This window comes from Tiliqua scincoides, chromosome 2, assembly GCF_035046505.1.
Source record: "Tiliqua scincoides isolate rTilSci1 chromosome 2, rTilSci1.hap2, whole genome shotgun sequence".
In the NCBI taxonomy this organism is placed as follows: domain Eukaryota; kingdom Metazoa; phylum Chordata; class Lepidosauria; order Squamata; family Scincidae; genus Tiliqua; species Tiliqua scincoides.
The window spans coordinates 261,415,098-261,432,397 of record NC_089822.1 but is presented as its reverse complement, the minus strand read 5'-3'; the positions used below and the strand labels follow the sequence as shown (position 1 = coordinate 261,432,397).

The window sequence follows — 17,300 nt, the reverse complement described above, 5'->3', positions numbered from 1 at the left end:
AGATCTGCAACTTCATTCTTCAATTCCTTAATAACCCTTGGGTGTATGCCATCAGGGCCCGGTGACTTATTGATCTTTAATTTATCAATGAGGTCTGAAACATCTTCTCTTTTAACCTCTATCTGACTTAACTCCTCGGTTAGGAGGGGCCGTTCGGGCAGCGGTATCAATCAATCAATCAATCAACAGTATTTATATACCGCTTTTCAACTAAAAGTTCACAAAGCGGTTTACAGAGAAAAATCAAATAACTAAATGGCTCCCTGTCCCAAAATGGCTCACAATCTAAAAAGATGCAAATGAATACCAGCAGACAGCCACTAGAACAGACAGTGCTGGGATGAGGTGGGCCAGTTACTCTCCCCCTGCTAAAAAGAGGAGCACCCACTTGAAAAAGTGCCTCTTACCCAATTAGCAGGGGTATCTGCCCGAGGTCTTCTGCCGTGAAGACAGATGCAAAGAACTCATTTAATTTCTCTGCCATCTCTAAGTCTCCTTTTATCTCCTCTTTCCCTCCCTCACCATCCAGAGGGCCAACCGCTTCTCTGGCGGGTTTCCTGCTTCTAACATATTTGAAGAAGCTTTTATTATTCCCCTTAATATTGCTGGCCATGCGTTCCTTATAGTCTCGCTTGGCCTCCCCTATCTCCTTCTTACATATCTTTTGCCACAGTTTATGTTCCTTTTTATTCTCTTCATTAGGGCAAGACTTCTGTTTACAGAAGGAAGCTTCCTTGCCCTTCACAGCCTCTCTAACTTGGCTGGTTAGCCATGCGGGCACCCTCCTGGATTTAGTGGAACCCTTCTTTCTTTGCGGTATACACCTCTGCTGGGCCTCTATTACTGTTGTTTTAAGCAGCCTCCATGCACTCTGGAGAGATTGGACTCTTTTTACCCTCCCTTTCAACCTCCTTCTAACCATCCTCCTCATTTGAGGGAAGTCCGCCCGTCGGAAGTCAGGGGTTTTTGTTAGAGATTTGCCTGGTATTCTTCCCCCAACGTGCACGTCAAAACGGATCGCAGCATGATCACTGTTCCCCAATGGCTCAGTAACGTTTACATCTCTAACCAGGTCCTGCGTACTGCACAATATTAAATCCAGAGTCACCTGTCCTCTGGTGGGCTCCGTGACTAGATGATCTAAGCCACAGTCATTTAGCACGTCAAGAAATCCGGTTTCCTTATCGTGACCAGAACACAAATTGACCCAGTCAATATGAGGATAATTGAAGTCCCCCATGATTACAACCCTGTCCCTCCTTGTCACCTCCCTGATCTGTTTCCTCATTTCAAGGTCCCCATCCGATTTCTGGTCTGGAGGACGATAGCACGCCCCCAGTATTACATCGCTGCACAAGCCTGGTAATTTAATCCACAGAGATTCTACGGTGGAGTCGGACCCACCTTCAGTCTCTACATTGCTGGATTTTATCCCTTCCTTAACATAAAGGGCCACCCCACCTCCAACACGCCCCTGCCTGTCCCTCCTGTAGAGTTTATAGCCCGGGATTGTGGTATCCCACTGATTCTCCGCATTCCACCAGGTTTCCGTTATGCCCACTATGTCAATATTTTCCCTTGTCACCAGACATTCCAGTTCTCCCACCTTTGCTTGTAGACTTTGGGCATTCGCATAAAAGCATTTGTACACGGAATGCCCCAGGATGCGCTGCTTATTCACTCCTTTGTCCCCACATCCTCTCATTGTGCCAAACCGTCCATCACATCCCATCATGCTACCTTTCCCAATTTCTTCTCCTACTCTACCTTTGTCTTGTTGTTCTCTAGCCTCCTCATCCTCATCCCATAGGGATGAGGAGTCCCGAACCGGATGCCCCTCGGCTCCTGTTGGCCTTCCCCCAGGGATCAGTTTAAAAGCTGCTCTGCCACCTTTTTAATGTTATGCGCCAGCAGTCTGGTTCCATTCTGGTTCAAGTGGAGCCCGTCCCTCTTGTACAGGCCCCGCTTGTCCCAAAAAGTTCCCCAGTGCCTAACGAATCTAAACCCCTCCTCCCTACACCACCGTCTCATCCACGCATTGAGACCCCTGATCTCCGCCTGCCTAGCTGGCCCTGCGCGTGGAACAGGTAGCACTTCAGAGAACGCTACCTTTGAGGTCCTGGCTTTCAGCTTCCTGCCTAAAAGCCTAAATTTGGCCTCCAGGACCTCCCAGCTACACTTGCCCACGTTGTTGGTGCCGACATGCACCACAGCCGCTACCTCTCCCCCAGCACTGTCTACTAGCCTGTCTAGACGAGAAGTGATGTCCGCAACCTTCGCACCAGGCAAGCAAGTCACCATGCGGTCCTCACATCCGTCGCAAACCCCCCTCTCTATGTTTCTAATCATCGAATCCCCCACTACAAGAAGCCCCCAACCCCCCTCCCGCCGAGGAGTATCCCGAGTGCGTTTGGATACGGGCCCTGGAGAAGGGGTCCCCCCTAGGGGATTGTTTCCCTCTTCTCCAGGATGACATCCTCCAGTCCCGAGACTTCCCACCCAGGCAGCCGAGGAGCTGCACGCCTGAGGTTGGGACGAAGCCTGATCATCCCCGGAAGTCTCCCCACAGTCCTCCTCTGCCTGCCTGCGCTTCTCCAGGTCAGCCACCAAGGCTTCAAGGGAGCAGACGCGTTCCCTGAGACCCTGGAGCTCCTTGCACTGAGGACACACCCATGACTTATGCCCCAGAGGCATATAATCATACATGTGGCACTCGATGCAGAACACTGGATAGCCCCCACCCTGCTGCTCAGGAGACCGTGGGACCCCCAGAATAAGTCACTATTTAACAGGTCCATTAAAACAGGGCTAAGCGCCCCATCCTATCCAACTTTCCAGCCCTGGTATAGCCTTGCCAATGCGGTGTGCCCTTCATCCAGGGGTGGGAGTGTAGTTATGGAGCCATCCACGAGGTAACATTTGTTCCAATGCCTAAGGGCTGCATGGCAGCTGCACTGGTGCTGGAAAATAGGATGGGATTCTGCTCTAAGTAAGTAATTCAGAGGACAGATACAGTGCAGGATAGAACCCCAATATTGAAGCAACCCTTCACACAATTTTGGGGGCTGACACAGAAGTGTCCACAAATCAGGCTTATGAATGGAAAAGTGACCATACTCAAGAATTGTTGGCACACAACTTCCCAGCTGAGAGAGGCAGAGAAAGCCTTATGACAACCCTGTGTTGTAGGCAACTGAAGATGGAGAGAGCAGGGAAGGCCTGAAAGCAAGTTGTTTGGGACCCCCCTGTGATGTCTGGGAGGACATCTGCTGGCTGGGAGGAGGCTCTGGAGTGACTTTGGATAAGCTGTCATGTGCGGACGCCTGGTGCTCTTGCCATAAGGAACAAGGGGGAGTCATGTTGGGTTGGCCTTTCTTGGCTACAGCTCATTTCTTGGAAGCAGACCCTCTGTGTGGAGCTTAGTTCAGGCCCCAGGAGAAGAAGCCCTCATGAATGACTGCATGACTTCCATTTCGGACTACCGGCTGGAGGGCAAAAAGGAAGGTTGTGAGTCCTGCTATGGAGTCTTCTTGCCCCCCTTCTCCTGTGGGTCAGTGCAGCCTCCCCCTGAACAGCTAACAGCCCAATCCTATCCCCCTCACCATTGATGAAGGAGCACATGCTGCATCCAATTGTTAGTGGGGAGGGGGGCAGGTTGACCAGAAGGTGAACCCGAGAAAATAAAAAATATTTTTACTTACCTCTGGGTAGGCTTCCTGGGAGCCTTTCTGTGTGGTCAGACACACTGGCTGCATAGTCCGGGGAAAAAAGGGGGTCGGGTGGAATGAAGAATGGAAAATAGCATCCTGTGTGTACTTTGGCTGCTGAGACCCACCTCCTCCAGCCTGCTTCTTGCTTCAGAACAAGGCTGCCCTCCCCCAAAACACTTTCTGCAAGTTTCAACAGTGCCAGGCCCTCTGAGAGATTCTGCCCTGCCTGCCACACTTCTAGCCAGTGATGGGGTTCTGGCTTTTGGATTGCCAGATAGGGCCTTGCGCTGCCAGGGAGCAAGAGTCCCAGCAGCTCAAGGCCCAGGTAGGACTGAGTCATAAGTTACTATAGTTCTCTCCTCACAAGATGCAATGAACAGCAGCAAATGTTTGCAGCCTGACTTTCCAGTAAGTTTTGCATGGCAAATGACAACAAGATCATTTCAGTTGGCATGATCCACTCTTCTGCCTTGTGGACGTCCCGTGTATTGATTTTGTACCTGCCAGGCTGCAGGATCTGACAATGCACAGGAACCAGGCAGAAGGAAGACCTCCCCCCTCTAAAGAAGGACCACTAGTCAGGGCCCCAGAAAGGCTCATTTGTTCTGAAAAAATACTTCCAGTTTGCAATTCCCTAGCACAGGGGATGCCAAACTCTGGTCCGAAGGCAGGACCTGGTGCTCCTGCATAATCCTCTCTGGCATGTCACTGGGGTGGTGAAGACTTACCTTTCCGTGCCACAGCCTCCTTTCCTCATACCTGATCTTTGCAGAGTCCTGCCAGTCAACTGCTCTCCCCCCTCTCCAGAAATCAGATTACAGAGCCATCTGGGTCGATGTGCAGCAGAAGCGACTGCCAGGTGCAACTCTCTGAAAAGATCTGGCACTACAAAAGAAAGCTGTGACAGTGAAGGGCAAGACTTTGCCATAGCTGTGCCCAAGGTTATTATGCAGGCGCACTGCAGTCCGTACTTTGGGAGTCCCTGCCCTACCAGGAGATGTAGAGGTGATCACAGCTTCAGATGGCTTTACAAATTGACAGATTCATGGAGAGCATTGTAAAGAGCAATTGGCCCTGATGTCTAAACAGAACCTCCAAGTGTGGGTGCAGCTTACTAGATCCATAGCAGACTATCAGCTTGGGGGTTCTCCTGAACTCGCAGCTCCTCCTGGATGTCCAGGTGTCAGCTGTGGCCAGGGGTGCCTTTGCCCAGCTTCGGCTGGTACACCAGCTGCGGCAGTATGGCGGATCTGGCCACGGTGGTCCATGCCATAGTGACATCAAGATTAGATTATTGTAATGCGCTCTACATGGGGCTGCCCCTGAAGACGGTGCGGAAGCTACAACTAGTGCAGAATGCGGTGGCTCATGTGGTTGCTGGGGGTCAGCGGTTTGACTCTGTCACGCCGCTATTCCGGCGGATGCACTGGCTGCCCATTTGTTTCCAGGCTGAATTCAAGGTGCTGGTTATGACCTTTAAAGCCCTAAACGGCCTGGGACCAGCGTATTTGAGACGCCACCTTCTTCCATATAATCCGGTCCGTTCTCTAAGGTCATCAGAAGGGCCCTGTTGGTTGTGCCGTCATTGAGAGTGGTGAAGGGTATGGCGGCCAGAAACAGGGCCTTTTCGGTGGTGGCACCTGAACTATGAAATTCCCTCCCCTTTGAATTGAGAGCAGCTTCCTCATTACTTCAGGCTGGGCCTGAAGACTTTTTTATTCAGGAAAGCCTTTGAGGCACCATAAGGGCTGTTTTTATAAATTTATAACTTATGCTGCTATGTATCTTATTTTTAATTGTTTTTAAATGTTCTGTATTTTTAATGTCTATCTACATGATTGTTAGCCACCTTGGGTGCCCTTCGGGGAGAAAGGTGGAATACAATTCTAATAAATAAATATTTATTTATTTATTTATTTCCTTGCTCAGGGGCTTCTGGAAGCACCCAACTGGCTCTTATGGAAAGATAGTGCTATCCTCCAAAGTCAACCAGCACCAGTGGCGTAGCTAAGGAGGTGCAGGGGGTAGCAGTCACACCAGGCATCAAGCTTTAGGGGAGCAACAAGCTGAGCTTGACACTAGTGACCAAAATTGTGCAAATCTTGGTATGTATGAATAATACCAACATGTTATATATCACTGGAAAGGTAATTTAATGCAGGATGCAATGCAACAAACAGCACTCGAGTATCTGTTTTCTATCAAAAGTTATGACCAATTAACCAGAAAATGAAAATACAACTGCTGTGGAACAAAAAGTGGATTTGCTTAACTCCAAACTGACCTGTGAGACTGATTGTTCTGAGTGCCAATGAGATGTTATTATGATAAAGCATGGAACCAATAACTTTTTATTTATTTAATTAATTAAATTTGATTTTGACATGCAGGGGGGGCTACAAAATCTTCTTTGACCCCACGTAGCAGATAGATAGATGCCTTAACTATGCCCCTGAATGGGAGCAGGCAGCAGAGCAAGTGGTTGGTGAACTGCTGGGGGGAGGAGGTGGGTCCTCCCAATTTTCACTTTTTAAAAAGCTTGGGTGTGATGTCACTTCCGATTGTGACATCACTTCCGGGGCAACATTTTGAGCTTGGCACAGGGCTACACGATCATTAGCTACACCACTGACCAGCACTGCAATTCCCAGGAGAATGGAGACAGTGTAGGGGCCAAATATATCTGCTGGGAGGTCCCAGCAGATGTACTTGGTAGATTGCACTTTGTGACCACCATAAAACTTCTTGCTCACGTTCTGGTGACACAGTGAGCTCACAGGATAGGGACTATTGCAGTTATCTAATGCATCCCTCTCTGCTGGGAGGGGCATGGCTGACAACCTGAAAGCAGCCCAGCAAAGGCTGATGGAAAGAAGGACTTGAATGACACATCTAAAAGTATATGAAATAGACAGAATGAACAGGACAAAGCTGCCATGCTAGCCTGGGCTAAGGCACCCATCCTAGAAGCACCTCCTCTTTTCATCCTGCGAGGATCGTTACACAATTCTATTCACAAGGATTTCTACACCTGCAGGGTCTCTCTTTTGCAAGTGCTTTGTGTGTGTTTCTCCCACTGCCTCCTAGCCCTGCTTTTCTTTTTCAAAGTATTGGGTTTGCACTATATCAACCAGTTCTCAGCCTCGGCTATATTATCTCCCTCCAACACGTGCTCCTTAATGTCCCTTGAGTGCCACCCTATTCCCCATGCTCTGCAGATAAATAGGGGCATGCTTCCATAGTTCCTGCCATTAGACTGGCCCCCATCTTCCCTGCTGAGAATTCTCTCTGTTGAGCTCATTCTCTTCTCCCTGCAGAAGGCAAAGGACTTTGACCAGGCTTCCTTCACTGCTCCTCCTCTGCCTCCTTGTTGCGGGATTTCTTCCTCCTCCTGCTCATTCAAGGGGATATGTAGAATGCATACAATTTACAAGCCAAGCAACACTGCGCATCAAGGTTATCCAAACCATTTATTCCACAGCTGCTAGTAAGAGGGTGAGGCATGGGGCTCTGTGTGGCCCTGAGAACTTTGCCTATCCCAAGTCATGTGACTGCACAGGGACTACCATTTGAGAGTTAGGACAGACAAAAGAAAATATTTCTTTACTCAGTGTGTGGTTGGTCTGTGGAACTCCTTGCCGCAGGATGTGGTGATGGCATCTGGCCTGGATGCCTTTAAAAGGAATTGGACAAGTTTCTGGAGGAAAAATCCATTACGGGGTACAAGCCATGCTGTGTATGTGCAACCTCCTGATTTTAGAAATGGGCTACGTCAGAATGCCAGATGCAAGGGAGGGCACCAGAATGAGGTCTCTTGTTATCGGGTGTGCTCCCTGAGGCATTTGGTGGGCCGCTGTGAGATACAGGAAGCTGGACTAGATGGGCCTATGGCCTGATCCAGCGGGACTGTCCTTATATTCTTTACTCTCCATTAATGATTGCAGCATAAGCCAACAAATTGTTACAAACATGGGAAAATACATTACTAAAATCATAGTTTGAGAAAACATTGGACCTTCGGTTTATTGACCGTGAACCCAAGTGGGACATGTTCTGGGGGCTCATCAGTGTTCAGTTCTCATTTAAACTTCTCCCACACACAGGATACCCATAGGATTTATCTCAGAATGAATTTTCTGATGTCTAACTCAAGATGATCTCTGAGAGAATTTTTTCTCATGGTCAGGACATTGGTGTGGTTTCTTTCCTGTGTGGACCATCTGATATGCCAATAGAGTTTATCTCCCAGGGAAGCTTTCTCCACAGTCAGGACACCGATGTGGTTTCTTTCCTGCGTGGATCATCTGATGCCTTAAGAAATTTGATCTCCAAGAGAACTTTTTTCCACACTCAGGACATTTGCGGTTTCTTTCCTGTGTGGATCACCTGATGGGTTTGCAAACATGATCTCCGAGAGAAGCTTTTACCACAGTCAGGACACTTGTGAGGTTTCTCTCGAATATGAACATTCTGATGCTTAAGAAAACGAGATTTCTGAGAGAAGCTTTCTCCACATTCGGGGCATGTGTGAGGTTTCTCCCTAGTATGAATGTTCTGATGGTTTAACATATGTGATCTCTGAGAGAAGCTTTTCCCACAATCAGGACACCTGTGAGGTTTCTCTCCAGTATGAATGTTCTGATGCCTTAACAAATGTGATCTGCAAGAAAATTTTTTCCCACACTCAGAACATTTGTGAGGTTTCTTTCCTGTGTGGTTCACCAGATGGGTTAACAAGCGTGATCTCCAAAAGAAGCATTTACCACATTTGGGGCAATTGTGAAGTTTCTCTCCAGTATGAATGTTCTGATGGATACGGAGACATGATTTCCAAGAAAAACTTTCTCCACATTCAGGGCATGTGTGAGGTTTCTCCCTAGTATGAATGTTTTGATGGCGTAACATATGTGATCTCTGAAAGAAGCTTCTCCCACAGATAGGACACCTGTGAGGTTTCTCTCCAGTATGAATGTTCTGATGCCTTAACAAATGTGATCTCCAAGAGAATTTTTTTCCACACTCAGGACATTTGTGAGGTTCCTTTCCTGCGTGGATCACCAGATGGGTTAACAAGCGTGATCTCCAAGAGAAGCTTTTACCACATTTGGGGCAATTGTGAAGTTTCTCTCCAGTATGAATGTTCTGATGCCTTAAGAAACTTGATCTATGAGAGAATTTTTTTCCACACTCAGGACATCGGTGTGGCTTCTTTCCTGTCTGGACCTGCTGATATCTTAATAAATTTGATCTCTGAGAGAAGCTCTTTCTTTGTTCCTGCAACTCCTTATCTGAGTCCTGGCCTGGGAATCTTGGACTTTGCACAGGATCTGGGACGAAGGTCTCTTCCTTTTTCACTGGATGGGGGGCCAGGTCAACTTGAGGTCCAAAGAGAGAGAAACAGGCAAACATTTATTATCTTAGTTTTTGATACGAAACACATTCATGGAGCCTTATCTTGGTGGTTGACATTTTTTTCTTCTTCTTACAGTTAATCAATTAGATGTATGTTTTTAAAAAAAAGATGAGTGACGTCATATATACACTAACACTGATCATGAATGCAAAATGCAGGTCCAGTCCATTCCGACATTCCAGTGCTGATGCAGGCATGCCAATGGGGGGGGGCAGTCACAAAGGACTCTTGAAGGTAAATTTCATTCCTTGACATGGGGGCTGCATGAGCCCTGGAAATTTGGACAGGACTGAACCCAAAGTCAATTACTCCTGAAAAAAACATTCCATTAGGAAGGAAGCTTCACACAAAACTCTTTCACCCAAAGAACTACAGGTGGGGCATCCCTTATCTGGAATTTCCAAGTATGGAATTTTTCTGAGCACCAACAGAAATTTTTTTTTTTTTAACATTTTTGCCTTAAGAATTAAATCACAAACTGTATAATGCACAGACCATGTTCCACACAAACTAAAATATTCCATGCAAAGTAAATAATAAAACTAAAATTATACAAAAGATTGTCCAAAATATGAATCAGACATGAATTCTGTGTTTAGGCTTGAGCCCCATCCCCAAGATGTCTCATGATGTACCCCGCAGGGATAACTGAATTTCTGTTTTTTCCTAAGATTGGAAATTACATTTTATGCTTTTCAAAGGCATTAGGAAGGCTGGGGAAGCCCCACTCAAGATCTCAAGGACATGGTGGTGGCCATCTCATCCTTCTGTGGTGTGGTGCCACCGTGACAAGGCACCATCAAAGAAGGTCACAGTGTTCAGGGTACGTTTGGGAACCACTGTACTACAGAAAGGGGCAAAGGCTGCCATGCTCAACAATTCTGGACGAGGCAAAAAATGGTGTGCATGAAGAGTGAGGGCAGAGAAAGAAAGAAGAAAGAACCAGCAGAAAGAAAAAGAAGCAAATGCTAGAACCTACGGATTTCCTGGCTGCAGCCTGTCCATCCATATTTCCATTCACTTCTTAATCACTTTCTCAATATTTTAGCCACAAAATAAAAGTGTGATGCGCAGTTTTTTTTACAGCATTTACTGAAACGGAGTAGAGCAGGTCCTTACCCAGGGAATCCACATTCGCACCATCCTCCTGCAGAACTTTCCGGAATGTGGTCTGTTGGTTGGCCTGCATCGGTGTCTGCTCAACCACGTGGAAATGCACATCCGTCTTCGTGGGCATCATCGCCTGCAGGACATAGGAAAACATCTCACTGCCCACTTCAGATTGTGCTGTACAAGGAATGCGGTTAATTCATAGACGTGAGATTATGCCCTTTTAACTCCATAGTCCAGAAGACTTCAGGTAGACTCAGCTTTCAAAAACTGTATATGCAAACACTCGAAAGAATTGACCATGGCGTGCAGGGACAGCTGAGCTAGCTATGGTGTGTTGGTATGTATGTACATTGGAGTGTATGTATGTTGTAAGCAATGCGGACACACTTGTAAAATGTAGACCTGTCCGTGAGAATCTAGATGGCTTCTCAAGATTCATAAGTGAATGGGAGACAGGATCAAAGCTTTATACCAAGGAGACAAGCTGGAGGAGGGGGCTAAATACTTTCTTGCCCCCCTCACACATCCATTCCTGCTAGCTGCTTATATCCCAGGTGGACCCTGAAACTTGAAAGTCACTTTCCTGGGAGAAAAATGGGACTAGGTTGTGAAGTCTGGGTCAAAATCTAGGCCATGTCCACTTCCTGTTTGGAGCTTGCAGCCCTCCTTTCACAGCTGGTGAGAATCTTGCTAATTTGGACCAGGGAAGGTTTCTCCTTATCTTGCTTCTTAGTGGCCAAGGGGACCAAGGAGTCCAGTACAACTAGGTGCAGAAGGATCTGCTAATTAAGCTGAGATTGTGTACAGCTGAGATTTTTCGGGCTGGGATTGTGTGTAAACAGATGACCATGAATTGCCCAGAGATTGAGACAGCCTTCTGAAAGAGTCTGGATTTCACTCTTCTGGCTGGCTAACAACATTTTGTAAAGAATAAGAAGGATCCCTTAGCAGGGAGGGCTGGTGGCTCTTCATCATGTCATGGGTGCCCGGCCCAACAGGTAACCGTGGGCCACCAAGCCTACTCTCAAATTTTTGAAATAATCAGGAGAGACAAGAGTAATTAAAACTAGGAAACTAGCTTTGTTTTTAGACTGTTGTGTGTTCTAAGTCTTGTCTCACAATTACTTAATGTCTTTTGATTAAGGGCACTGTTGTCTTTGATGGCTCCACATCAGACCCCTTTGACATCCAAAGCAGAGTGAAGCAGGGCTGTGTTCTTGCACCAACCTTGTTTGGGATTTTCTTTGCTGTCCTGCTGAAGCAGGCCTGTGGAACTGCAACAGAAAGCATCTATCTCCGGAACAGATCAGACAGAAAGCTCTTCAACCTCTCCAGACTGAGAGCAAAGTGCAAAGTCCAGCTGAAATGTCTGCGTGACTTCCTCTTTGCCAATGATGCAGCTGTCACTACCCACTCTGCCAAAGAACTCCAGCAGCTCATGGATCGTTTTAGCAAGGCCTGCCAAGATTTTGGACTGACAATCAGCCTGATGAAAACACAGGTCATGGTTCAGGATGTGGACTCACCTCCCTGCATTACAATCTCTGCACATGAACTGGAGGTTGTCCATAACTTTGTGTACCTTGGCTCAACGATCTCCAACACTCTTTCTCTGGATACCGAGCTAAACAAGCGCATTGGTAAAGCAGCTACCACGTTTTCCAGACTCACAAAGCGAGTCTGGTCCAACAAGAAGCTGACGGAACATACCAAGATCCAGGTCTACAGAGCTTGTGTCCTGAGTACACTTCTATACTGCAGCGAGTCATGGACTCTTCGCTCACAACAGGAGAGGAAACTGAACGCTTTCCACATGCGCTGCCTCCGACGCATTCTCGGCATCACCTGGCAGGACAAAGTTCCAAACAACACAGTTCTGGAACGAGCTGGAATTCCTAGCATGTATGCACTGCTGAAACAGAGACACCTGCGTTGGCTCGGTCATGTTGTGAGAATGGATGATAACCGGATCCCAAAGGATCTCCTCTATGAAGAACTCATGCAAGGAAAGCGCCCTACAGGTAGACCACAGCTGCTATATAAGGACATCTGCAAGAGGGATCTGAAGGCTTTAGGAGTGGACCTCAACTGGTGGGAAACCCTGGCCTCTCAGCGGCCCGCTTGGAGGCAGGCTGTGCAGCAGTCTTTCGAGACTGAAGGTGGCCACACACACACACACACACACACACACACACACACACACACACACACACACGGCTCTATTCTCAATAAATCAGTACGGAAAATCTTTTACAGGGCTGTGTGTGGTCTCAAGTACTGAGGAATGGGAAATCAGGTAATCTGGCCAACTGCCCTCTTGTTGGCAACCTTCAGTCCTGGCAAAAGCTGCCCCTTCATTACTGGTCATGTGCCACACTCTGCCCCTCCCACACCCTCAATTGGAAAAAGAAGAGAAATATGTAGTGGAAAAGGCCCAGGAGGAGGCAGTAAAGGCAAGTGGATGGAGGGAGGTGGGTGCCATCTGCATCTCTTAACTGAGGGTAACCCCTCAGTTGGCCCCATGAGGGATTGGCCCTGGTTACCAGCAGAAAAACCTGGATTGCCACCATGCATCTGCCTGGGCCCTGCGCAAACCAACCTGCTCCACTTGGACACCAAGCGTCTTCCTCAGCTCATCTTCACCCATGTTCTGATCTTCCAGGGGAAGCACTGAGGTTGAACGTGCAATTTCAAGTCCTGTGAGTGACGGAAGGGACATTTTATGGTCTAGTCCACCTCTGTTCATCTTTAGACATGGCCAGAGGCAAAGAAGGCCAGATCCTTGAACAGCTGTGTCGAGGAAGGAGCAGCCTCTTATCTGTTGCTGCCTGCGGAATGCAGCCTCAAAGACTCAGCCCGCACGATAAAGAGCACTTCAGACATAAACGCTTCATTATTTCAGTCTCTATTTACAAGTTAACAGATGTAACAGCAGCATAGCAAAGAAACATAAAGACGGCACAACATGCAATATACGTGACCACCTGCCTTCCCACACATGAGAGCTCTTGCAGTCCTTTTAAAGCAGTGTGTGTGAATTAGGAAGGGTGGTGTCTCCTCCTCCTGGTGGGACCTGTTTCAATTAGTGAGCTCTCTATCCCCCTGACTCTTGGTGATTCAGCATTTTACACAGCTTGGGCCCTACCTTATCCAGGCCAAATTTCCCCGGGGTTGTTTTCTAACCCTGACACTTGGCTTCAAGGGCCTTGTCATCCCAGGAGCATGGAAAGCCACCCATGCTAAAATTCCCTCTGCCCTGATGGCTAATAGAGATTCCTGGACCTGGCAAAAGGCAGGTGGGCAGGATGGGTAAACTGGGACAGAAACCTCCGCCTCTTCTGCATGGCTGCTAAAGCATCCCTCCCGTTACATTTTTTGTGACCCTGACTGTGGCAACTGAATCCTTACCTGAAAAGGCTACATCCTCTTCGATGTTCTGCTGGGTGTCTCTGAATATGTCTGCATGTTCTCTGGAGATCTCCCCGTGCAACAGGTCCAAGGGTTCCTCCTTGACATCCAGGGGACTCACAGTCCACTCCTGCAATGGCTGCTAAAGCAGTGAAGAGACTCTCACTCAGAACACAGAGAGTAGGCAAAAGAGACGCATCCTACTCCCTTACATCCTATTCCATTTGCTGCCTAATTCCAGATGTGGTTTCTCAGAAATAAAGCTCTATGCAGCTTTCTAGGCCTCCTGCAGCTGAGGAAACTATGTAGCTGAGAGGACCACATCAGGTGGGCAAGTGTTTCTCCCCATCTCAACCCCTGGGCTGTGAAGTCTGACATGGCAGGTTCTGTGCTCTCTAATTATGTCTGAAGAAAACTCTGCCTGGGGATTTTCTACCCTTTGTGCTGAAAGACACAGGAAAAGAGGCACATTTGTATCTATTACAAACATTTCCATAGACTTAAATGTGTTCCATCACCATGAAATCATGGTAGTGGTGCAAAGATGTCTATTTTGAGTAGCTGCATCCCACACAGAGTCTCCTTCAAGATGCTTGAGCATCATTTTCAGCTTTAACTGGGAAGGATTTTCAGTGGGTTGAGGATTGCCAGTTCCATTTTGGCCTTTCCTAACTGCATTCAGTCTCTCCAGTTTCAGCAGAAGATTGGCAGGTACTCCAAACAACACACTCCATATTCTGTGTCTGGTTAGCAAGCATGGAATTAAATACTAAGACGTCACATGCCACATCCCTACCTTAGCCTCTCTTTGGCTCATCAGGAAATCCTCTAGCAGGACCACAGCCTGGGCACAGCTGTCTGGTCCTCCAGCCCGGACCCAGCTCTGGGCGTCTGCAGGCAGGCCGGCCAGAAACTGCTCCAGGATCAGCAGCTCCAGGATCTGCTCCTTTGTGTGCCTCTCGGGCTTCAGCCATTGGCAGCAAAGCTCCTGGACTTGGCTGTACATCCTTCCTGGGTCTCCCAGCTCTGGGCAGTAGAACTGCCGGAAGTGCTGACGCTGCTTCTCCCTTCTCTGGGCTTCACCTCTCAAGATGGCAGCCTTCACTTTCCCATAGTCCCCCTTGTCTCTGCCTGCAAGGAGGCTGAAGGCCTGCTGGGCTTCTCCACTCAGGGCAGGCAGCAGCCGAGCCACCCACTCTCCTCTGGGCCACCGACAGGCTGCAGCCACTTGCTCAAAGGAGGCCAGGAAGGCCTTGGCATCATCCCAGGGTGCGGCCTCTGACTGCTGGGGGCTCTCCTGTGCAGGTTGAGAATTCTGCAGGGTCTGGAGGAACTGCTGCCACTGGGCTTCCCAGCGCTGTTGCATCCCCCTGCCTGGCTCCTCTTGGCCCTGCTGTGGCTTCCTCAGAGATTCAGGCTGATCTCTGATTGTGACTTCTCCTGTCCCTTCTGGTCCTTCCACTGGACCTCCACTTGTTTGCCCATTCATGGCTTTCTTCCTGATTCCACTCCTGCAAAATGGAGACCTCAGGATAGCCTTAGGCAAACACTTTGTTCTCAGACCCCAGATCTTCCTAGAAGGACTGAGGAGGGGATGATCCAGTCACTTCCTCCTGGCAGCTCTTATTTCATTCCCAAAAGGGATGGCTCTGGGTTGATGGGTTTTACCTGGTGACAAAAGAGATGCAAATGTCAGAGGCTGCCAGCAATTCAAGACCTTTCCCTGGAGGTATCCCTGAGCTGAAGGGGGGGTTCCCTCCTGAGTCAGAGACACAGACACAGTGGAACACAAAGGGCAGAAAAGGTGCCTGTATTTGGGACAGACACCTCAAAGGGACATTTAAGGGGGAGGGAAAAAGTGATCCTTTCAGATCAGTGTTTTACCATGCTGGGGAAGTGCAGGCCTGTTGAATTTCTGCCTGCCAGGAAAGGGCACAAGAGTCATGCCAGAGAAGAAGGTGGAAACCTGACTGGGGAAAGTGGATTCTCAGCCACTCTTAAACTCCTGCTCTTGGATACCTTCAGGACCACCTGGGAGGGGTAAAACCCTTCCCCTGCTCTCCCATCCCATTATCTGTGGTGGAGTCATAAGCACTTAAGAAGAGCCCTGCAGGATCCAGCTTCCTGGATCTCACAGTGGCCCACCAGACACCTCAGGAGCATTCAATACCTCAGGAGACCTTCATCCTGCTGCCCTCCCTTGTCAGCTGAAGAGTCCTTCTAGTGGAAGAGCCCGTCTAGTCCAGCCTCCTGCATCTCACAGTGAGACTCACGTGGTCCAAGGGATGCTTCAGGGAGACCTCAAGACACAACCCGCATCCTGGTTCCCCCCTTGCACCTGCATCAGGTAACAAGCCCCCCACCCCCTCCCCTCCTTGCCGGGCTGTGCATCCCACAGACCTTCAGCCCCGATCCAACTGGCGCTGAGCCTCCTGCGGGGTCCCGGCCCGCAGCCTCCCACCGCCCGCACGGGGAGCCCAGAGCCAGGCGGGGCTGAGCTGTGGGTCGCTCTCCGGGGCAGCACCCTCCGCTCTGCGGGACTCACCAGCAGCCTCCCGTCTCCGGCCAGGCAGCGGCCGGACAAACCTCCGTCCTTCCTCGGAGCCCCCCCTTCCTGCACCTCCCTTCCCTCCCCTTCAAGAGGCGTCCCCACCAGCTTCCCCGCCCCGCTCCCGTTTCCCACAGTTAACCATTTCACGCCCGCCCTGCTGCACCAGCCCGGAGCATCCTCTCCTGCAGCCTCGCCCTTCCCGGACTCCTTGGAGGAGGGTGCGGGGACTTGGGGGTCCTCCCTCCCCGCAGCCCCCTGCCTCCTCTGCAGCCGGGCCCTGCTGATCCCCATCATCCTGCCCCCCAAGAAGTCCTCCCTTGCTGAGCTCCTTCCTCCTGCTCTGCTGCTCCTGCTTGTCTCCAGCAGATCTCGTGTGAACCTTGGGCAGGCTGCCCCCCCCATCCCTTGCAGAGAAGGGCAGCATTTCAGTCATTCCAGGCTCTGCTGAGGGTCCAGATCCTCCTTCTTTGCAGGGAGGGAGACCAGACTCCTGCCTAGGAGACCCTTGGACTCAGGGAATAACTCAACACTTAAGAGGTCTTGTCCATTAAAACAGGGCTAAGGGCCCCATCCTATCCAACTTTCCAGTCCTGGTATAGCCCTGCCAATGGGGTGTGCGCTGCATCCTGTGGTGGGAGGGCAGTTATGGAGGCCTCCAGAAGGTACCGTGCTCTGATGCCGAGGGGCTGCATGGCAGCTGCACTGGTGCTGGAAAATTGGACAAGATTGGAACCTAAGTAAGTAATTCAGACAACAGATACAATGCAGGATAGAACCCCAATGTTGAAGCAACCCATTGACAGACTGCACACTTTTTGGGCTGACACAGAATTGTCCACAAGTCATCCCCCTCAATCTGCTCTTCTTACTGTCAGGCTTATGAATGGAAAGGTGACCATATTCTTCAGAGTTTTGCCACACAACTTCCCAGCTGAGAGAGGCAGAGAAAGCCTTACAATGACCCTGCGCTGTAGGCAACTGAAGATGGAGAGAGCAGGGAGGTCTGGAAGCAAGTTGTTTGGGACCCCCTGTGATGTCCTCTCACAACTGCTGGCTGGGAGGAGGCTCTGGAGTGACTTTGGATAAGCTGTCATGTGCAGACTCC

The 17,300-nt window shown here is 49.3% G+C and overlaps 1 protein-coding gene across 1 annotated transcript; it reads right to left on the bottom strand.

The window, feature by feature from the left end:
- Window positions 1–7,948: 7,948 nt before the first annotated feature.
- Window positions 7,949–16,489, bottom strand: LOC136639126 (zinc finger and SCAN domain-containing protein 2-like). Its single transcript, XM_066613145.1, is given in 7 exon segments — window positions 7,949–8,069; window positions 8,071–8,933; window positions 12,836–12,933; window positions 13,645–13,786; window positions 14,426–15,155; window positions 15,313–15,403; window positions 16,045–16,489. Coding segments are annotated over 7 exon segments (2,490 nt in total).
- Window positions 16,490–17,300: the final 811 nt, after the last annotated feature.